The sequence below is a fragment of the Canis lupus genome, chromosome 3 (assembly GCF_003254725.2).
Source record: "Canis lupus dingo isolate Sandy chromosome 3, ASM325472v2, whole genome shotgun sequence".
Taxonomy (NCBI): Eukaryota; Metazoa; Chordata; class Mammalia; order Carnivora; family Canidae; genus Canis; species Canis lupus.
In genome coordinates this window covers 60,236,385-60,258,446 of record NC_064245.1, presented here as the reverse complement: position 1 = coordinate 60,258,446, position 22,062 = coordinate 60,236,385, and the positions used below count along the sequence as shown (strand labels likewise).

Genomic DNA, 22,062 nt, shown 5'->3' with positions numbered 1-22,062 from the left:
AAAGCGTACCTTATAAAATATGTGAAGGAATCTGGTCCCTTAACAGACAGGAGAGACAGCAAAAGAAAACAGAGATGTCTTGGAATATCCAAAATTTCTTTTTTCTTTTTCAAGATTGATTTATTTACTTTGAGAGAGAGAGAGAAAGAATGAGAGAGCAAGTGTATGCACAATTGGGAGAGGCAGAGGGAGAAGGAGAGAGGATCCCAAGCAGACTCTGTGCTGAGTGTGGAGCCTGAGGCAGAACTTGATCTCATAACCCTGAGATCTTGACCTAAGCTGAAATCAAGGGTCTGACGCTTAACTGACGGCGCCCTGGGACATTTGAAATTTCTTGTGTAAAATGATGCCTGCCCCCCACGAGGTAGGCAGCTCCCCTGCAGCAGCCTGTGTCTGTCGTGACCCGCACGCTGGGGCCCTGCCAGCTGACCACTTGAGGCTCAGTGTCAGCTGGACAGAGGGAGAAGCCGGCGATGCTGGGCATTTCTCGAGCACTCCTGCCATCTGCACTGCACTGGGGCCTCAAAGTCAGTAGTCACACTAACTGTGGCTACTCATGTCTCCTTAAAGACGAGCATCTGGTTGGGAGGTTGGGAGGACACAGCCCAGGAGGAGGCGTGGTGGGGGCCTGGGCAGCCTGGGAGTGCTGTCTTGGTCGGGCCAGCCAGGACAGTCGGGTTCCTGCCTCTCGTGAGCACTTTAAGTGACGAAGTGCGTGGCTTCATTGCAGTGAACCGCCTGGGTGACCTGAGGAATGACAATGACCCAAACTGCACGTATGAAGGTGACAACAACATCCTCCTGCAGCAGACCAGCAGCTACCTCCTCAGCCTGTTGGCATCCCGCATTGAACGTAAGAGACATCCCACCAAGGCACACCCTGCATCCCTAGGAAGGAAACGTGTTGCTCACCATGATCCTCCAGTTTCCAAGGTGCTCAGCGAGGTGGGGTGGGGTGGTCACTCCAGATCCTGGGTGTGCTTGCAGGTGGTGTGCGCCTAGAGAGCCCTCTGAAGACTGTGGACTTTCTGGAAGCCTATCCTGAGATCCTTGGTCAGAGGTTTTCATGCCCCAGCATCAACAGCTGCTTGGACTCCTCAGGTGAGCACACCATCTCCCTGTTTCCCTCCCTGGGGCATGTCGTGATCCCTGGGGGCATGTGTTCAGTAGGGGTAGGCTGTGGTTCCTGGATTCATCCAGCCCCTCTGTGGGCCTGACTCTGAGTCAGGTGCTCTCTCCCTAAGGGTGAAGAGGGAGAGGCCCTGGGTCTTGTTCCTGCCTTGCTAGGTGGCTGGGCTCCTGCTCACTGGCTGCCCCTGTGACTGAGCCATCTTCACAGGAAGCCGGAGTCTCCCTAGCTCAGGGCCTTTGCACATGCCACCCTTGCTGGCCTCACTTCTGTGGCCCCCATCCTGCAGTACACTCTTTCTTCTCAGCCCCGAATAGGCTCAGCTGCCTTCGGCACTGGGCTCCCTGCTCTTCGCACATGGCTGTGATTGTTGAGTGCCTGACCCTAACCTGGGATACTGTACGCTGCTGTGCGCAGTGGGGAGCGGTGGAGGCCCCGCTTCTCCCCCTACCCCAGGCTCTATCCTCAGAGAGAGGAATGAACGCTGTGCTGTAGGCAGCAGCATAGCAAGCACACTCATATTTCAACACAGAACATATGCAACCTACAGACGGCATGTGCTCTTACGCTGGTCGTTCCTTCAATCTCCAAGCATTTGCGTACTGCTTGGCTGGAAGACAGAGCTGGCTGAGACGCAGGTGCCTTCTGCACGGCTTTGCAGTCCATGGGGGACAGGCCTGGTCACAGGAACAGGCGCTCTGTGTGGCGGTGGCCCGTGCACTGGGGCTTGGCTGGCCAGGGCAGCCTGAGGTCTCAGTGACAGGGACGTGGTGGCCACAGGGGCACCGTGGGAAGGATGTGCTCGGTGGAGTGCACTAGGGCTGTGGGAAACACTCGATTCTGAGCAAGAGAGCTGCTCACTGACTTGGGTCTGGGTGTTCGTTGTGATGATTCACTCTAAAATGTTACTCTGGAGAAAAGTCCGTTCTGGCCACTGTAGGAACAGAGGGACATGAGATAGGAGGGTGTCCTGGACAGGGCAGTGACCATGGCAGCAGTGGGTGTGAACCAGAGTGCCAGGGCTCAGGGGGAGCTTCTCTGCTGGAGGGAGCTTGCTAAGGCTCTGGTCCCATCCTGGGGTCACCTCCTTCTGCTCCTGCTCCGGCCCCCGGGCTCTGGGAGGTCCAGCAGCACATCCACAGTGCAAGCGAGGAGCCCGGGTCCAGCCGAGCCTGCTGTGCTCCGAAGCTCAGCGTCCCCCCAGCAGCTCCTGGAAGCCTCCTAATGAGTGTGGGATGAGACCTGCAGAAGGAACGGTGGTGGAACTCCTGCCCTGAGCCTGCGTCCCCGCTTCCCCCAAATGGGAATGTCACTAAAGGAAGGGAATGCCTCCCACGGGGTCCCACTCCTTTTTCTGTCACATCCCCTGCCAAACACAACACTTGAAGCCACAGCAGAAACGTCATGAACCTCACCTTCATCTGACCTATGAGCACCAAGGGCAAGTGCCTCATGCTGCTACCCGAAACACTGGTTTACACGCCCCTTGGAGACTGCTCCTGTGGGATGGTGATGAACTGTGGGGCTTGTGTCCTGGCCAGGCGGGAGCTGCCCTTCTGCTGAGCCCCCCGGGGACCTGGAAGCGCAGCCCCACTGCCAGAAGAGCAAGGGGGCGACCCCTTCCCGCCTCAGGCCTGCTGGCCGAACCCTGGGAAGAGCTGTAATTGCTCCGTCAGGCTCTTGGGTCGCGGGAGCTGATTGCAGCGCTCAGCGCCGTGCTTGGTACCATGTACATGCTCAGGAACCACCGGTCACTGTTGTAAATACAACCACGCGGACTCTACTCTCCATCACAGAAGTCATCACGAAGACGCCCTTTGTTCCACCGAGCACTGTTAGCAGAGCACCTTTGTCATGGGAGGAGGGCACCTGGCCCTGTATCAGGAGACCTCAGAGTGAGCATCCCCCGGGCCTGGGGGCCACCACCCGCCTGCTTATCAGAGGCCGAGAGCCTGTGGCTTCACAGCATCAGCAGCTGTGGGCACCGAGGACACCCACCTCACTCTCCACTCGGCCCCGCAGGGCTGCACGCACTGCGCCCGTCTTCCCGAGAGGAGACTGGGCCGCCCCAATCCAAGTCAGCGGCCGGAGCAAGAGTGTAATCCAGGCTGGGCTGATGTCCCAGCCACTTCCTCCACCATCATCATCATCACCATCCTCTAGAAAGCTCCTGCTCATAAGTGTTTTCTTTCTTATTGGTTGCCAGATGTTGTCATGGTTTTCCTGATGATAACCAACCTAACAGGTCTTCACCTGCCTTTGTAAAGTAACCGTAGGAAGCAGGACGCACTTAAAGATCTATTTCAGATGGTTACAGAGCTCCTCAGCCAAGTGTTGCTACAGAAAACACTAGAAAATGAGCTTATGCTTCTTATAACATCAACCCAACCAGCGTTATTTCCTCTAAAACCATCACCCGTTGTAAAACCCAATAGTAAACAAGTGGTCTGCCAGCTTCTGGACGTGCCCAGCACTCAGTCCAGTCCCTCCCTCACAGACACCGTGCAACCAGGGGCCCCTCCTGCGTATCTACAGCAGGAAATGTGCCAGGCCGCGTCATCTGTTTTTCCTGTGAGTGCCCTGGTTTTTGCAAGATCCAACAAAGTAAAAACATTTTCTAGAGGAAAAAAACGGAACTAAAATTCATTTGGTGAAAGTGACACTGAGTGCTGACGTCACTGTCCACGCAGAGGAGGGCGCATGTGGCACGTGGCCGGCCCCTCATCTCTGGGACCCATGGTCAGCCCATCCCGCGTGTCGGCCCTGGCATGTGCTGGCGGGATCTGTGGTGAAGATTACGTGAAATCTTTATGAGCCTCGTGCTCTGTAGGACTGGAGACGTCAGACCCCTCTGTACCGAGCGTTGCCTGTCAGGAAGGTCGGAGAGATTTCCCTTCGGGGGATGAGTTGTTTATTTGGAGAGGGAGGGGCGGGCATGGCCTGTTGTCTCTGCTTCCTTCGATTCACATACAGGCATGTGTGCTGAGGACCATCCTGTGCATCTGAGGATTTGCGCTGTCCCCTGACAGTATGAGGCCCGTTTGTTCTGGTCAAATTGGCTAATTTGCAAAAATATTAAGTAATTGTGTTTCAGCATGTGTGCTTCTGACAGCCATGTGTACATACAGGGCAGTGGGCTCACATTGTATCTGTTCACTGGGGTTCCATGGTGCAGTCATGGGACCTCAGGCTCTGACGTCAGCATGACCTAGGGCTGGATACTTAACCTCTCCGAGCCCTTAGTGTCCCCTGTGGTACACTGGGGGGATGTGGTCATCCCCATGCTGAGCCTGGTAGGGCCGGGGCTATGTGGTTCACTCTTGCTGGGGCTGGCTGCCACATGCTGGGGGCCACCATCTGAAAACCCCCTTGGGCAACCAGATGTAGGGAGAGCACTGTTGCCCTGGCAGCCAGCTCTGTGGCGGGTCTTGCACCTTGAGAGGAGGTTGTGTGGGAATGGACAGCCATACAGGAGCTCAGGGTATGGGAACATGGTCAGATGGCAGGCAACACCCAGACCGGGCCTGTGCCAGCCAGTGAGCTGGGGCCAGTCATCTACGCCTTGCCTTGTGGGCACGTGGCGGTCAGAGCCCTGCTTCAGAAGGGGACATGGCTAAGAAGTGGGGACCCAGACAAGGGCAGCATGGGGGAGGGATGGAAGCAGGGTGGGAGGGCAGGGAGGTGGTTGGCAGGTGTCTGGCTGGTCTTGAGGGGCTCACTGGATAGATGGCTGGGTGAGAATGAAGGCCCGGGAGTTGGGGAGAAGAGGTGTGATGCTGCTGTTAGCTCAGGTGTCACTCGAGGAGTTGAGTGCCCAGCAGACATGTGTAGGAGCCCTGGGGCTAGGAGAAGGGACAGCTGGAATGCAGTAGCAGTGACCAGCGTGGGGAGTGCGGGAGGACCCGGAAACAACAGACATTTTTCTCTCTGGCAGCTCTGGACAAAAGGCGTGGGCAGGGCTGCGCTCCCTCCAGAGGCTCAGGGCTGGGGGGGGGTGGGTCCTTCCTGCCTCTTCCAGCTTCCAGGACCCCGGCTGCTCCTGGGCTCATGCCCACATGGCTCCATCGCTCCTCTACCCCGATGGCCTACCCCATGCGTGTATCTCCCCTCTGATCCCAATAGAACACTATTGTTGGGTTTGGGGCCCACCACTCCTGGGGAATCTTCTCTTGAGATCCTTAACTGATTCTGTCTATCTTTTCCCAAGAAAGATGTTTGTAGGTTTGGGATCAGGATGTGGGCATGTCCTTTGGAGGCTTCTGTTGGAGTGACCATACCTGGCAGGACTCTGGCACGGCCTGAAGATAGCTGTGCAGAGGAGGCCTCAGAGGCACCAGCTTGTTTGCAACGGGTCCCCAGTGAGGGTTGCCTGTCTTCTTCCTGGGACCGGGCTGTGTGATGCAGGAGGAATCCCGAGGACCACTTGCCCAGGTTTTGGGCCCAAATCCAGTGTGGCCTGGTCCCCATGGCCCCTCCTGGGGGTCTGAGTCCAGAACAGCTGCGGAGCAAAAGGGCTTGCCTGTGCCAGGGCTGGAGGGTAGGGGCTGGTGACGGTGTGGATCGGGGCCACATGACCAGGTCAGATGACTCATACCCTCCCCCTCTGTACCCTGGGCACCTCCTCCTGCCCTGTGTCCTCATCGGGCAGGTAGCAGCTCTGTTTGGCTGGGTGTTCCGAGGAGATTGGAACCTGCCTGGTACATAGGATGTGCTGTGTCAGCGTCTGCGTCATCTCTGGCTGAGATGTGACGAGGAGGCGAGCCGTCCACAGATGTGGCACAGCACTGGGGGCAGGGAGAGGGCAGGGCAGGGATGCCCTGAGGTTTTTCCCATGGGTCTTTCTTCCACCCCATCCAGTGCGTGCCTGTCTACAGTCTAGGGCACTTCTCCTCCCTTAGTGCTCCTTGGGAGGGACATGCCTGGGCTGGGGCCCCAGGAGGACCAATAGGAACTCCCAGCTCAGTTGCCCACCAGCCCCACAGAGGCTGATGGCCAGGCTGGCCAGTGAACGGGCACCCCTTCCTCCTGCTGCTCACCCGCCATCTGCCACAAAGTTGTCCTTGGTGTCCATGCAAATCCCTAGTGACACGGGGGATGTGTTCTGTCCCGTCAGACTAAGCACGTGAGCACCAGCCAGAATTTGCAGCTGTCCCAAAACAATGCTCACCCCAAAGGTGGCTCTGGGGCTCCCTGGCCTCTGGTTGCTGGACTAGTGTAGAAACCGGGGTGGCCTTAGAGCCAGGGGATGCCCTCCCCTGGGCCTGTCCCAACCTAGAGCTGGGCCCTCCCTGTGCCTCAGTGTCCCTGTCTGGGAGCTAGCCCGGCTCTCGCACTCGTCCTGAAGATCACTCCATCTGCCCGAGCTGCTCTCGGCAGCACCTTTCCCTGGTAAGTGCTCTGCAGACAGTAGATACTTTATTGTCACTTTTTTTTTTTTTCTGTTTCTTGTTTTGAAGTCCCTCTGGCGGCATACGAGTGGTTGGTTTGTTACCTTCTCCTTGAGAGTTACCAAAAATTAAATGAAGAGAAAAGATCAGGAAGGAATGACTTTGAAGCAAGAAACAACAGTCAGGTACATATTTGTTTTAAAATTTGCTTTTTTATTTTGCCCTAAGTTCCTGTGCTGCCGTGGCCTGGGGAAACTGAATGTCCTGGGGGTGGCAAGCCAAGCCCTTCGGCCCCTGGGACCTCGGGCGCATGGGCAGGTCTCTGCACCTTGGTTTGCTACAGAGAACTCCCTGGACTGTGGGTGTTGTATTCAAGGTGCCTGGCAGCATCTGGCAGCACCCAGAACTGTCACTGTCACAGCGGGGACGCTGGGATGTGGGGCCAGACACCAGTCCTGGTCCCTCCTGGCTGGCCAGCAACAGCTTGGTGACTCATGTGAGGTCACACCGGGTTTCTCTCAGGTCATTGCTACCCTTCTCAGGGAGCCTTGGTGGGAATGGTCCAGGGTGGCTTTGGATTTTGTACTTGGACGGGGCTGGCTCCCACATTCCGCAATCTATAGCGTCAAAGCAGCCCTCTCTAAAACGCCTGCTTGCATCTGGATCTGGCCTGTTGTGACCCATACAGCCAGTATATCTGGAGTGATCGGTGTCATTTGGGAGGCCACAGATAAAGGAAACATGAGAAGTTTCTAGAACTGGGGCCATTCCTTCTCCTTGGTCTTGTTTCATGAGGCTCTTTTCATGTCCTTTGGGAACTCCGTGTCCACATCTGGCCATCTCCTCCAAAGGCTCCTGACCCCTTCTGTTACATCGTGATGGGCAGCTTGAGCGCTTGGTCAGATGCAGCCAGGAGCACCTGCACCAGGTGCGGAGGTGAGGAACAGGATGGCATCTTTCTTGCAAAGGCCTGGATTGATAAAAGCAGCTCGAACGTAGGTTATACAGTAAATAAGTTTCGTGGGTGGCCCCAGTCAGTAAACTTGACTTAAGTGCCACAAAAATAGGGGGCATGGAAATGATCCTTCTGGAATGGCTGGGGCCCCAGCAAGCTTAGTCTTTTGGACACTGACAGGAGTGCATTAGCTTGTCCCACATCACCCCTTTCCCCGCCTGTCAGGCTGTCACTATTGGAGTGAAAGTGGAGGTCCTCCCCCTGACTCACAAGCCAAGGCCTCAAAGATATGGCGGGCGCAAGAGGCCCTCATTCCCATGCCACCTGAATCCTGGAACACTACCTAGAGGTGCCTGTCCCTCTGCACCCCTACCAGTCCACCCCATGTCTGGCTCCCTGACAATGGAACCCAAGCAGGGGCTCAGCCATTTTAGAAACAATTCACCTTTAGACCTTCATTAAGGGACTTCGTAGCAGCGTTTCAGTGAGTCGCGCAGAGAAGAGAACAGGAGAGGGCGAGGCCAGCCTGGGCTCTGGGTCCCCAGGGAGGGCTGCTGGGCTGATCGGCACTCATTGGCTGGAGTGCAGGTGCATGGAGCAGCATGAGGCCTGGAGGGAGGTAATGACCCAAGTGCAGTCTTGCATTTTCCACCGCTGGTCTGGATCACAGAGTGTGCTAAGAGCACTGGGTCAGCTCTCACAGCTTGGGCTGGACATTCATGGGTTCCAAGGGGGATGTAGCCCCTTCCCATACAGTGACCTGAGCAGCCACAGGGTGTGAGAGGAAAATTGCGGAGAACGTTTACATGGCCTTGGTATGGGACGCGCCTTCTTAAGACAGGAAACTAGAAACCGTAAAAGAGAGAAAGTATTCAGATCTGACTATATAAATGCTCACCATTTCTGTAAATAAAGTCAGGAGACAGACTGCAGGCCAGGGAAGCTCATGTGGCATGACCGCAGAATGTCCTGGTGGGGAAGGGTTCCTGGCGGGGAACCGGCTGCTGGTACAAGGTAGCAGGCACAGGGGTTCCAGAGCACGAACTGGGGCTGTGCAGGTGAAGGACGGTGTCCCATGGGCATGGCGAGGTGGGCTGCTGTGTTCTCTGGGGCAGCTACTCCCTGCTTCCCTTAAAATCCAGAATGTGCTAGGACACTGGGTGGCTCAGTGGTTGAGTGTCTGCCTTCAGCTCGGGGCCTGATTCCAGGGTCCTGGGATCAAGTCCCACATCGGGCTCCCCACAGGGAGCCTCCTTCTCCCTCTGCCTGTGTCTCTGCTTCTCTGTGCATCTCACGAGTAAATATTTAAAATCTTTAAAGAAAAAAATCCAGAGTGTGCTGACTCAGACTCGGAGTGGGGGAGCGCATTCCTCTCTCGCCTCCCCTCAGAAACAGCTGCCCCTTGCTGTGCACCTACGCAGACTGGCAGTGAAAAAGATGCATTTATTGCCTTTTTTGGCCGAGTAATACCCTCCCATGTTCAAAGTGAGAAAATGTAAAAAAGTGGGTCACGGGTTTCCCCAGTTCCTGGAGCCAGCCCCTGTCCAGAGCTGTCTGCCTCAGAAGGCAGCTGAGCACGCCCCCTCCCTCGCCCACCCATCCCCAGCTGCACATGGGGCTCCTGACACATGTCATTTCCTGCTGTCTTCTCTCATGGATGAAGCAGTCGAGGCCAAGAGAGATGCCCTAGGTCATCCAGCTCAGCTGTGCGAGGGGCCGGCAGGGAACCCAGCGCCAAACCCAGGGCCTGGGTCTTTGCCCTGAACTGATGTCTGAACCTGGACAATTAGGAATTCATTTTTTGCCTGAATCGTTCATTATTTGCTAATGTGCAAATATCCTCAGGAATTGGAGCACAGCAGAAACAGATAGCTTGATCTGGCTGGTTTATGGCTTCATGGGGACAGGGGCTTGTGGGAGGGGCTGCCCTCGTGACAGGGCTGGGGGCAGGGCTGCCCCTCCAGAGTCTTCACGGGTGACCGGCCCTGCCCTTGAGTGCTCCTCTCTGCGAGCACTAGCCCCAGGTTCGGGGCTGCAGAGCGACAGCTGACCCCCCGCCTCCTGGAGTCCAGGAAGAGTCTCATCAGACTCCCAGAGGGGACACTTAAACAGCCCAGCACTGGAGGGTCAATGGATGGTGCAGGAGCCAAGGCAGAACTGTGGCCTTACCACACGTCCCCGCCTAGTGGAGCCTGGGGAGCAGAGGCTCCATCCAGTCCCATCCACGGACAGTTCTTGGGAGGCCTGTCCTGTGCACTGTGCGATGCTCAGCAGCACCTCACCTCCCCCCACAATGATGTCAACAGCACCCCTGAGTTTTGACAACCGAGGATGCATCTGATGGTGGTAGATGTCCCTGGGGACAAACTTACCCGAGCAAAGAGCCCCTGGCGTCAAGTGTCGCAGGCCTTGTGGGGTCTGGAGCTAGAGCCAGCAGAAGCGGACCTGCTCTCTGGCTCATGGCGTCTCAGGGCCACTGGCCTTTGCTGCAGTGCCACGTCTCTCTCAGGCCTCCTGCGTCCCCGGCCCAGCGTGGCTGTCACTCTGGGGCCCACGTAGCCTTCTGGACCCAGCACACGCAGCTCTCAAACCCTGGGCTCCACAGGTGTCATTTCAGATTCTCAGATGACATGCAGGGTGGGCTGACACCTGATTGGCAGAGCCGTCATGCAGCCCTTCGGCCCAACCAGCCAGGGTCCTGTGTAGACACAGCTCCTGTGCCTGCCACATGAAGGCAACATGTGCTCATCATGACCAGTGTTATTGTTCTAAATAGAACAAATCTGGTATGATGACACAGTGAAGAGGGGAAAAGAAAAGCTAATGAAGCTGATGATCAGTGGGCTCTGGGGCTGATAGGTGAAGACAAACACTGGGACCAGAGGATCTGCAGTGGCCTCTGCTCACAGACACAGCGGGCATCAGAGCTCCTTCTGCAAATGCAACCCAGCTGGGAGCGGTCCCGCGTCTCAGCTGCAGTTAGCACTGCTTGCTTCTGGACGGATTCATGAGCGGGACGGGAGACAGTTTCCTCTGTGGGGCCAGAGCAGCTGGGGTGGCCTGCTGAGTGCCTTCTGTGCCAGGGAGGACCCATTGTGTGCCCTCACACCTCCCGGGGGTGCCCCTGTGCTGCAGGGCCAGGCACGGTTGTCCCTGTGCGTTCCAGGTGGGGCCAAGCAGAGAGCGGTCACTGGGCTTCCCCAGGTCGAGGAGCACATGAGCGCCGGCCTCAGCCCAGGCTGCCTCTGGGCGCTGGCCTTCCCGTGCTGTTCGCATGTGGGTGATTCTCATGCTGTGCCCCCTTCCATGCGCAGCGTCACTTGGTGTCAGTGTCCCTCCAGGGCATGCACTGGCACTCTGGTCTGGGTCTGTGTTCCTAAGGCTTCCTTCTTCCGCCCCCAGCACACTGTAACTGGGGCCCCAGCCGCCTGCTCACAGGGGTCGACGGCTCTGTTGTGTTTTATTTTAAGGTGTACTACTGCCGTCCCTTGGCTCTGGCGTTCCTGGAGCTCACGGTGGTGCGGAGGTTCCACGAGTACACACACCAGCCCAGCGTGCCGCCCCCGCTGCGGGCCATACTGGGGCGGCTCAGTGCCCTCTACGCCCTGTGGACCCTGAGCCAGCACATGGCCCTGCTCTACCAAGGTAAGGCCTGGGCAGTGGACACCTGTCCATCCGCCCTATCCCCGCCCTGTCCTACCTGGAATCCAGCCACGTCCTGTCCAGGAACTTTGCCTCCCCTGTGAGATGTTACCTTCCATGTGTGTGTACTAAGCATTCATCACAGGCTGGGGGAGACCGGGGGCAGGTGAGCCTGGATTCCATGTTAAAAAAAGCAACATCAGGACAGGACAACGTTTCCCTTTTATTCAGAGTTTGAAGTCTGTTTCCAGTTCAGTTCAGAGAATATTCCCAGAAGACCCGTACTAGCCAGGCAGGGAGCTGGTCTATAGAGAGCTGAAACCCACACCTCCAGGACCATGAGGCCCAGATAGACACAAGCCCAGGCTGCTGGGAGACACCCTCAGGAATGCCAGCCTGTGGATCCAGGGGGGCTTCCTGGAGGAGGTGGTATGTGGACTGATTCCACATACCAATGTGCGGGCTCATTCCACTGTGACGCATGGGCAGAGGGCACATGGCCGTGGAGTGAAATTGGAGATTGGTGAAAATGGTGTAAGCCTGAATTCCTCCATCTTTCTCCATTATTATCCTTCTAAGGAACATTTTCAGACCATTTTTCCCTAATATCTCCTGGGACATGTTAATGCTACAGTCAGACTATATATCTGTTCATGTCTTGTGCATATATGTGGACTTCCTGAAGAGTAAGACTCTTTGTCCTACTCCCCTCACCAAGAACAAGGTCTTCCTGCTCAGGGCTGGTGTTGCTCTGAGGAGGCGGTGAGAGCATGTGGCTAGGTTTACAATGGAGAGTGGGCTTTGAACCCAGGGAGTGGCAGGGTGTAGGGCAGGAGACCATGCACTAAGACTTGACAACTCTGATGTATGGACAGTTTTCTTCACAAAAATCAAAGAGAAGATTGTGCACTCAAATGCACAGGCTGTGGCCTTGAGCTCAATGGATGCCACCGCAAGCCCACTGTGGTGGTTGTAGAGGTGGAGGTGGTGCAGTTAATGGCACTGGGGATGATGATGATGGTGGTGATGGAGGTGATGGTGGTGGTGGAGGTGAGGGTGATGGAGGTAGGGTAATGATGATGGTGGCTGTAGAGGTGATGGTGGTGCTAGAGGTGGGGGTGATGGTGGTAGAGGTGATGGTAGTGGTGGTGGGGTGGTGGTGGAAGTGGGGGTAATGGCGGTGGGGGTATGGGTGATAGAGGTGGGGGTGATGGTGGTAGAGGTGATGGTACAGGTAGTGGGGGATGGGGTAATGGAGGTAGGGGTGATGGTGGTGGAGGTGGGGGTGATGGTGGTGGAGGTGATGGTAGAGTTAGTGGGGATGATGGTGATGGAGGTGGGGGTGATGGTGGTGGAGGTGATGGTAGAGGTAGTGGGGGATGGGGTGATGGAGGTAGGGGTGATGGTGGTGGAGGTGATGGTAGAGGTAGTAGGGATGATGGTGATGGAGGTGGGGGTGATGGTGGTAGAGGTGGAGGTGATGATGGTGGAGTTGGGGTGATGGTGGTGGAGGTGATGGTAATAGAGGTGATGGTAGTGGTAGAGGTGGAGGTGGGAGTGATAGTGGTAATGGTCGAGGAGGTCTCCTAGCCTGGCTGTGACCTCCTGGCACTTGCACAGTGATGGGAAGGGGACATGGGAACCCTGGCCCCAGCCAGCGTATTCCTGCAGAGGGGAGACCTTCTCACACAAAGGGGGCACCTGGTGGGGTAACGTGGGCTTCGGGTACCAGACCCTGGTGTAACCAGTCCTGTGCTTACAGGTGGCTACTTTTCTGGTGAGGAAGCAGGAAAAATGATCCAGAACGCCATCCTGACCCTGTGTTCACAGGTGAGCTGCAGTCACTCTTGGTCATCACAATTCCCATGTTACGTGTAACCACTGACACACACCCGCCTTTGCTTCCCACACATTCGAGCGTGTAAAACATCAAACAAGAGCAGGAAGATTTAAGAAAATATGGCTCTGTCAGAAATGTTAGGAAAGAGTAGCTTTTAGGGAACGTCTTAGAATCCGTAGTCTGGAACGCACCTCGTACAGCCGCCTTGGCAATTCTCTCAAGCATTCCAAGGGACTCAGCCGCCGACTAACTTCATTTCAGGGTAGTTTTCTTGTGTATTGTATTCTTTGACCTTTGTCACCCAGAAGAGTCACATGGACTGAGCCCCCACTTTATTTTGTAGTGGCGCTCGGTCCAGGGGGCCTTTCTGCAGGGGCGGACATGGCCTGGAGCGGTGCCGTCCCATCGCTCACTGCAGCCCCACGGCTGTTGGCCGTGGACACATGCCTGTGTGACCGAGGCTGTTTATCTTTGATTTTGACTAACTTACAGTGAAAGGGCCGCGCGTGCTGGTGCCGCCAGATTGGGTGACGGTAGCTGGCAGAGTCCTCTCTCCTCTTGATGGGATATAATTTTATTAGAAGTCTCAAAGGACTGGCGACCTGACACTTCATTTCTCCTTGGCACTCAGAGTCAGTGCGGTTCCAGGTGACACCTCTGCCACTGGTTTTCAGCCCCTCCCTGACTCAGTTCACCAGCAGCCAGCCCCCAATCTCTGGGGTTCTGGATCAGTGTGTGACTGTGACTGCACTGTACCGGGGTGTGGCCACGTGTAGGTTCTTTCCAGTAAAGCCAGTGACTAGAAGGGTTTCCTTTGTGTGTTCCGGGGTGGGGGGGGGGGGGTTGCTGTTTACAAAAAATGCAGCAGATGTTCACCTTGCTCCCAAATAGCCATGTCCCCCGGAACCCGCGTCTGGCGGCTGTGGCCCAGGCAGGCAGGCAGGCAGCTGACGCCTTGTCCCTATCTGCTACCAGGGAGGCCTGGGTCATGGGTCAGACAGGTGGAGGGGGTGCCAGCCCCGTCCGGCAGTTCACTTATGCATCATCTGTGGGTGTGTTGCTGCGGCCTCGGCAGAGGTGGCCACTGAGCCGACCATTTTGGGCTGTTACGTGGCATGTGTGCTGACCCCCATGTAGACAAGGGGCCTGGCTCTGCCAACGGTTCCATCTGAAGTGGGTGGGCTCATTCATCTGTGACGCGCGGGCAGAGGGCACATGGCTGTGGAGTGAGGGAGCAGGTGCACTAACGAGCAGCATCTGAACCATGAAGGTGTCCTGCTCCCCTCTGTCGTGTGGACTTTGTTATTCCGGGATGGCCTGTTGCTCTCTGCGTCGCTGAAACTGTCCCACACCAGAGCTCTGGTTGGTGCCACCAGGACACTTCACAATTATTTCAAGAAAAAAATGTTTCTGCATTTCAAGAATGTTCTTGGGAGTCTCATATAAATTCCATGTGTCATGTTGAAGAATCACTTGCAGGAGGGGATGGGGAGTCCTAAAACCACTGCGCACCAGACAGCCTTCACAGGTCGACTTTCCCAGGTGCCTATAAACACCTTCTCCGGCACATTTTTTCCGGACACATTTTCCCCTGCTACAGCAGCAGCTGCCCAGATCAGGGAGGATTCAGACACAAATCTGAGGACGCTTGCCGGTGAGTGGGCTGCAGAGCCACTTTTACGAGCAGCTCCTACCTTATTGAAAAACGGTTAACGCATTGGAAGTCTTGAGTGATTAGCAACATGGTGAAAATATTCAGACACACACCGAGGGAATCTGTGTTGCAGGCCAACGAAAAGATAATGCGTTAGTAATCAAGCCACGCACGCGCCTGCTAGGGTTACCGTTGCTAGCGGGCTGTAGCAACAAACGGCCAGTGCTCTGTTTCTCAGTGGTCACCATGGAGATTTCTGGGGGTTGCCAAGCGAATGGACTTTGTTTTCCAACAGCTGAAAGACGATGCGGTTGCCCTGGTGGACGTGATCGCCCCTCCCGACTTTGTCCTGGACTCACCGATTGGCAGAGCCGACGGCGAGGTGAGTCCCCCGGTGGCCGGGTGGGAAATGCCAGGCATCCGAGCATGTGTGGGGGCTGCTCTGGGGGCTGCTGGTGGTCATTCCGGCGTCTGAGATGGTGGCATGGGCCAGGAGGGCCCTGGCGCCTCCCGGGAAGTTGTCACATTTGGGCAGCACTGGAGGGGTGGCCAGGAGAGGTCGGGGTGGCCTGGGGCAAGTTAGCCATACCCCAGCCTGCCTGCCTGCCTCCGAGATGTGCGGTGGCAGCAACACCCTAACTGGGCCGGGGTACCAGGGTCAGCCCAAGCCCTGCCCAGTGCCAGGCCCTAAGGCTGTTCCCTGTTCTCACACCCCCGGGAGCCCTTTCCAGAGCTGGGTCCTCCTGATGTCTCACAATGCTGGCTTTCCATCAATGACCACTCACCCCTGGTAGTTTTGCTTCCCAGCAGCCCCGGCTCAGCTCCCCGATCTCTCCTGCCCCGCCATGCTCCAGAAGGATCTCTTAGAGTGATCCTGTCAGGCTGCTCCTCTGCTGAGGCCTCCAGCAACAGCCCTCATACCCGTAACCGCATGCACATCACACCCATTCCTGCACCCCAAGCCCAGGCAGCCTGCCCTCTGGCTGTCTGGTTCTCCAAGGTCATTTTATGCTATGCCCCTCCTGCCCTCAGGACTCCACCCTCACCATCCCCATTCATTTCTATGATGCTAGGCTTTCCTGCCTCAGGGCCTTTGCACCTGCTCTCGCTGCTGCCTGGAGCACTTCCATTCATTACGTCTAAGCAGAACACTGCCTCTCAGCTCTTTTCTGGCACTCCAGGCAGGTGCCCCTACTTTGTCCTGCTGTGTGACCCTTATGGTGCTCAGTACTGAGCCAGCTCATATCCCTGTGAGCTATGTGATGTTCAGTGTGATGAACACTGAGGTCTGCTCAGCATCTGCTAGAGTGTTGTCCCTGTGTTACCACTTGCCTGGGGTCTTACAACTATGAGCAGTGCAACAGGATTGACCCACCTGACCCCCCACCCCCACGGCCATGTCCTTCATGCCGAGATACCTGCTGCCACTCTGCTGTGTCTCAGTGGAGATTAAATGTAAGGGAACAGAAGCCCTCCATGTGTGCTCAGGGGAACAGACTTATCCCGGCAGGGAGGCAGGCACCCTGACCTCGGCCCAGGCCACACCTGGGGTTGGGATGGTACTGGGCCCTGGGGTGGGCAGGATAGAAGTCCCCGGGCCGGCATGGAGACAGTAACATCCATGGAGGCCTGCGGTCCCCTGACTGCAGGCCTGAGCATCTGGCTCTCTCCCACACGGCCTATGAAAAAACCACTTTGCCAGGGAGAAACCCAACATGCAGAGAAGCCAGGTGGCCTGCCCATAGCTGCCCAGCCAGGAAGCAGCAGAGCCAGGATGTGGGTAGAGATCTACTGCCTGGAGAGAAGACAGGAGATCAGGCCTCAGCCCTTGGTGTGGCCAGGGCCCGAATGGGCACAGGCAGGAGGATGTGCCAATAAGGCCACAGGAGAGGGGCTAGCCTATGCCTGTGGGGGCGCTTATGAGGCACCAGGCTGGCTGGCACTTGAGGAAGAGACATGTGAGTGGTGCCCGTCACGGAGCACCCGGACATGGCATCATAGGAGGCCCCGAGCACATGGGAGTGTTAGCTGGTGTGGAAGGAGCCAGAGCGGCTGGCGGACTGGAGCCCTTTGCCTGTGTGCCTGCCCTGCAGAGGCGCAGCCTGGCTCACGGGCAGGAGGGCATCCCTGTGGTACAGGCTCTTTGTGGCTCTGGATTCCACGGTGGAATCCCCAAACCTCACCTGACAGGAAGGTTTATATGGCACACGTTTAAAACAGGTACTGCTAGGCGGGAAGATCATTTTAAGTGAACAAATATGGCTGCCAGAGGTTATTTAAAATGATCATTAAATGGAGTATCGTGCTCCAAACTGTGATATGTCACCTGTGCAGAGAAAGCAAGCCTGAGTCCGTGTCTCTGTGAGAGCAAGCAGAGCAGAGAGCTGGAGGGGACCAGCAAGTGCACTCAGCAGGTGCAGGGACAGTGGATTCTTCAAAGTAAGGGGCACCCGGCTGGCTCAGTGGTGGAGCACACGACCCTTGATCTCAGGTTGTGAGTTCAAGCCCTACATTGGGTGTGGAGCCTTATACTTAAAAAAAAAAAAAAAAAAAAAAAAAAAGAAGAAGAAGAAGAAGGAAGAAGAGGAAGAAGAAGAAGAAGAAGAAGAAGAAGAGGAAGAAGAAGAAAAGAAAGAAGAAGGAAGAAGAAGAAAGAAAAAGAAAAGAAGAAGAAGAAGTAAAATTAAGAAGTAAAATTTGTTGAAGCCAGCCAGGTACACAAGAGGCTCCGTCCGTGTCTCCGTGGACTGGAGACCTGTCCTCCTGGGCACTGTGTCTGGGGCAGATGAAGCACAGTCACCTGCTTCTACAAGGCTCACAGCTTTCCTCCGGAATAAAAGCTGTTCTGCTTTTCCCAGGGGGCAGCCCGGCGGGAGGGGTTCAGTGTGAGTGTGCTGGAGGAGGCGGCCCGCTGGCCCAGAAGGGGCAGGTGGAGAGGGTCCGTGTGCGGGTACCCACCCAGCCGGCAGCCACCAGGGGAGAAGGCAAGTGTCAGAGCAGACAGCTGGCACCCACCTGCGGGAGCCGTGCGGGCCACCCCCTACGGGAGTTCCTAGAGAAGAGGACACATGTGAAGCTGTCACCATAAACATGTTTTAAAGTATTACACTTTCCCAGTTGTTTTCTGTTAGAAAAAAAGATTATATAAATGAAACCATTTTAAACTTTTCTAAAAAGCGACATAGAATTCACTGTGTTTTCAACAAAAGCTTATGAGGGCATCTGCGTCTGTCTCCTTGGCTGTCTAAGGAATCTTGTTTATTATTGATGTATGTGCTTGTTTTTTGTAGCTCTATAAGAACCTCTGGACCGCTGTCCTTCAGGAGAGCGAAGTGCTGAAGAGGCCATCGTGGTGGTTGGAGTTTACTGTAAATAAGCCCCGTGTAGGAAGTTTGAAATCAAAGCTGTAAAGATGTGGTCTATATATACAACGGGATGTTACTCAGCCATTAGAAGTAACGAATACCCACCATTTGCTTTGATGAGGATGGAACTGGAGGGTATTATGCTGAAGGAAGTAAGTCGGTCAGAGAAGGACAAACATATGGTCTCATTCATTCGGGGAATATAAGAAATAGTGAAAGGGAATAAAGGGGAAAGGAGGGAAAATGAGTGGGAAATATCAGAGAGGGAGACAAAACATGAGAGACCTCTAACTCTGGGAAATGAACAAGGGGTGGTGGAAGGGGAGGTGGGCAGGGGGTGACTGGGTGACGGGCACTGAGGGGGGCACTTGATGGGATGAGAACTGGGTGTTATGCTATATGTTGGCAAATTGAACTCCAATAAAAAAATAAAAACAAAAAATAAACCAGTGGGACTTGGAAAAACAAAAAAAAAGAAATCAAAGCTTGTAATCACAGCACCATGACAGCTCAGTCTAAGTAAACTGATCAAGCTAATGAAGATGTTGACCTCTGGTTAAGACAATGCTGGATATTGCTGCTGCTTTCTGAACGCACTTCTGCTCGTCCTGCGCCAGCCTTTCCAACCAGATTTGCTGGGATCACTTCTTCCTGATGGACTGGGTTTTTTTTGTTTTGATTTTGCTTTTTGTTTTGGATAATTAGGACTTTGCATGTGCTGTGTGTGCCAAAGAGGAGGCCAGCTGCTCATAATCGGAGGTTTTCTGGTCAGATGATCTTTTGCATTCTGGGATTTTATTATTATTTTTTTACAAAGCTCTGCTTCACTAAGTGCTTAATGATGCCAATCTGGTTCTTTGTCAACTAGTGTGACTTTATCATATAATTAAATCCTATTTTAAGCTTACCTGAATGATGTAGTTTAAGATTTTTAAGGAGAAGAAAACCCATTTTATATGGAAATAGAAGTTTCCATCAAGGAAATGTTTCCAAAGAAAATAAATGCATTAACGTTGGTCTGGTCAGTTCACAGTCTTGACCTGCCGGCTGTGTCCACAGATTCCTTCATTCCAGTTTGCAGCTCGGATCCGGCTGTTCTGCTGTCAGCAGCATGCCCCGTGCTGCTCGGCAGCTCCCCGCCCTGTGCACCAGCGAGCACGCCTGCCTTCCGGTGGAGGCCAGGTCGGAGGGACACACGGTTGCTCGTGTGTCCCCCACTCAGCACAACCACTCAGCAGCACAGTGGGCAGACGTGACCCGGGCACCCACAGAGCACAGGTGTTGCCAGGTGAACGAGGATGGCGTTCTGTTTCCCAATAGCCCCAAGTGCCTCTGAGCATGTGAAGGCCAGGGCAGGACCTGTTTCTCAAGACTGAATTTCCAGCTTTGGGAATTACCATAGTGGTTGACTAGAAAGGGAGAGCCCGACCCCACCCTGGACACCGCAGGACGGCCAGCAGCAATGAGTGGGTGAGAGGAGCTGCTTTTAATGAACACTTACTGCATGCAGGGCTTTGTCATCTCCATCTCCTGGACCATCAGACAGCCATGTGAGGGGAGTTATGAGCACATCCATCTTACAGGTGAGAAAACTGACCCTGAAAGCCTCAGTCACCGCCGTGGGCCAAACGGCCAGGAAGTGGTCCAGCCCAGAGCACCTGTGCGACCATCCTGACATGCTCAGTGCAGCACGGAGTGAGCAGTTGCTAGTATCCATGTCATAGTTTAACTGGGGAGCAGTCCACCTGAATGTAGCCCACCTCTGAGTGGGTGGCTTCTACCAGCAGCTCCAAGAAGCAGTCCAGGGTCTAGCGTCCAAGGATGCAGCTCACTTGACTGAACCCACGTTTTGGTTTACGGGGTCTCCTCCATCCTGCAAGAACAACAGCCGGCAGCTGGCATGCCCTAGAGCCTACAGAAGCCAGCGGTGAAACCAAGCTCAGGCACGATTTCAGGATGTAGAAAGTGTCAAGGAAGATCTGACTCACAACTCCACTCTCAGTAAGAACCACTGCTCATACATCATTTCCTTTGGGGCCAGAGGGCACAGCATTGGGTTCAGTGTTGTCCTGGATTCGTGCGGGTCTGCCTCATGCCACTCTGAGGCCTGAGGCCTGAACATTGACTGTCTTGTCCGCTCTGCCTGGGGCCCAGTGGACAGTCCGTCCGCCTTCTGGTAGCATCGTGGTGCACCCCTTTCCTGAGGCCCTTCTGTGTGCTCATCACTCGTGTGTGTGCTTGTGATCTCCCTAACAGACATGGGGCCATCCTCTGGCTGGACTCTTTTTCCTGCTGAAGGGCATTTCTCAGGCATTTCTCCTGTCAAGCAGCACAAATGTTCAAGATTAACAAGGCTCCTGCGGAATGTAGAGAGTGTCTGCTCGGAGCAGCTCTGTGCCTGGGTCAGCTCCTGGAAGCCGGCTCTCTGGGACCAGCGAGTACTGGTAATATTACTGCCGCCGAGTCAGAGGTTGGAGAGCCAGGGAGGACAAGCACAGGGTGAGAGCCTGGCAGGGCCAGATGGCCTGGGCAGATCCCCGGGGCGCCCCCACTCAAACAGCATGAACGACAGAATCAGCCTCGTCCCTTGCTTGTCAGCATTGAAGTGGGCTAACATGTAAGAAACCACATCTGGCTCTTGAGAGCTCTCCCCATTATCACGCCATTCCCGGGAAGGCACCTGCCTTTCCTGCTCTGTCGCCCCTACCAGCGGTGTCCTCCTGGTTCCAGTCTGGGAGGTAAGGAATACTGGTGCCTCCTGGGCAGATGCTCCCTACGGAGGCTGGGCGTGTCTTCCCAGCTATTTGTAGGTTATCTTTACATGCTCTCTGATGATTGCCCCTTCTTGCTTTTTGTCTAATGGAGCTTTCAGTTTTTACCGTATTTTGTTGACTTTAAAAATATCTTTTACATATTAAGAACAATAAACCTGGGACACATGTATTACCTATTACCTTTCCTCATTTATCATTTGCTTTTTGATTGTATTTTCTTCATTTTTATTTAACATGAAGTTTAAAATAAAATTTGGAATCTTACATATATAAAACTAAGACTCTTTTCTGCTTCAGCCTTTGAGGTCATGTTTGGAACATTTTCTGAGATTGTTTCTACTTTCATCTGTTTTTCTCAGCATGCATCACAGTTCTTGGTTGACCAGGAATTTGCCTTGAGATATGGTGTGAGATAGGGATCCCGGATGGCTGGCCCCTCAGCACTGCCACTTGCGTCAAATGCCAGAATCATGGACGTTTCCAGGCCTATTTCTGCCCTTTTCTATCTTACTGTCTTTTCTTACATCAGCTCCTATGGTTTCCATTATTGTGGCTTTCATACTTTTCAGTATCCTTTGGAGCAGTCAAGGCCTCTCTCATCTTTTGAGAAAAATGTCTTAGGCGTGCAAACTTTGGTATTATTTTGTCAAATTTAGTGCTCTCCCTTCCCCAAATTAATGAAAGATTCTTTGGAATTTGGGGGTTTTGTTCAATCGACAGATTACTCTTAGGAGGATTTATATCTTTATGGTGAGTAGTCTTCCCATCTAAGACCATTTATTCATATTGTTTTTAATAAAAAGCTATCTCACTTTAGTATATTTGCTTTGTAACTTAGTCACTTTTTGAAAATCTTAGTTATGAGACTAACCCTGGGGGGCTCAGTCCATTAAGTGTTTGACTCTTGAAGGTGGTCTTGTCCCTGGAACCACTCCTCCCACAAGGTCAGCATTTGCCCAGCACCCAGCCACACCTGGCACCATGCAAGGGTGTGCATCCTATTTACAAGATTCCCCTCTATGGGACATGGCTCATGTGGCTGTTTGGGCATACCCCAGACTCTACATGGAGCATGTCCTACACACCAGATGGCGGGCCTGTCAGAAGATGATGGGTGGCCACACAGCTTCAGACAATGGCCTCCGGGTGCATGAGCCACTGGCTGCCTAACTGCTCATGACAGACGAGTGGGGCCGATGGACGCTCCACAGGGAGCCCCAGTGCCAGGCCGGCCCCCCAGGCACCTGCAGAACAGCTCAGCTGGGTGGCTCGGCCACACATGCATGTGGGAGGTCCACTCTCCACGGGGAACAGAA

General features: G+C 54.6%; 1 protein-coding gene across 3 annotated transcripts in view; it reads left to right on the top strand.

Annotated features, from left to right (window-relative positions):
- The window catches only part of ACOX3 (acyl-CoA oxidase 3, pristanoyl), a 54,262-nt gene extending 33,241 nt beyond the window's left edge, over positions 1 to 21,021 (top strand). For all 3 annotated transcript variants that reach the window (XM_025436872.3, XM_025436871.3, XM_025436874.3), the window contains exons 12-18: positions 731 to 853; positions 988 to 1,101; positions 6,586 to 6,701; positions 10,942 to 11,116; positions 12,876 to 12,943; positions 14,903 to 14,989; positions 17,898 to 21,021. In XM_025436872.3, the coding sequence (XP_025292657.3) occupies positions 731 to 853; positions 988 to 1,101; positions 6,586 to 6,701; positions 10,942 to 11,116; positions 12,876 to 12,943; positions 14,903 to 14,989; positions 17,898 to 18,017 (803 nt within the window). In that variant the 3' untranslated portion in view covers positions 18,018 to 21,021. The remainder of the gene's footprint in view (positions 1 to 730; positions 854 to 987; positions 1,102 to 6,585; positions 6,702 to 10,941; positions 11,117 to 12,875; positions 12,944 to 14,902; positions 14,990 to 17,897) is intronic.
- Positions 21,022 to 22,062: the final 1,041 nt, after the last annotated feature.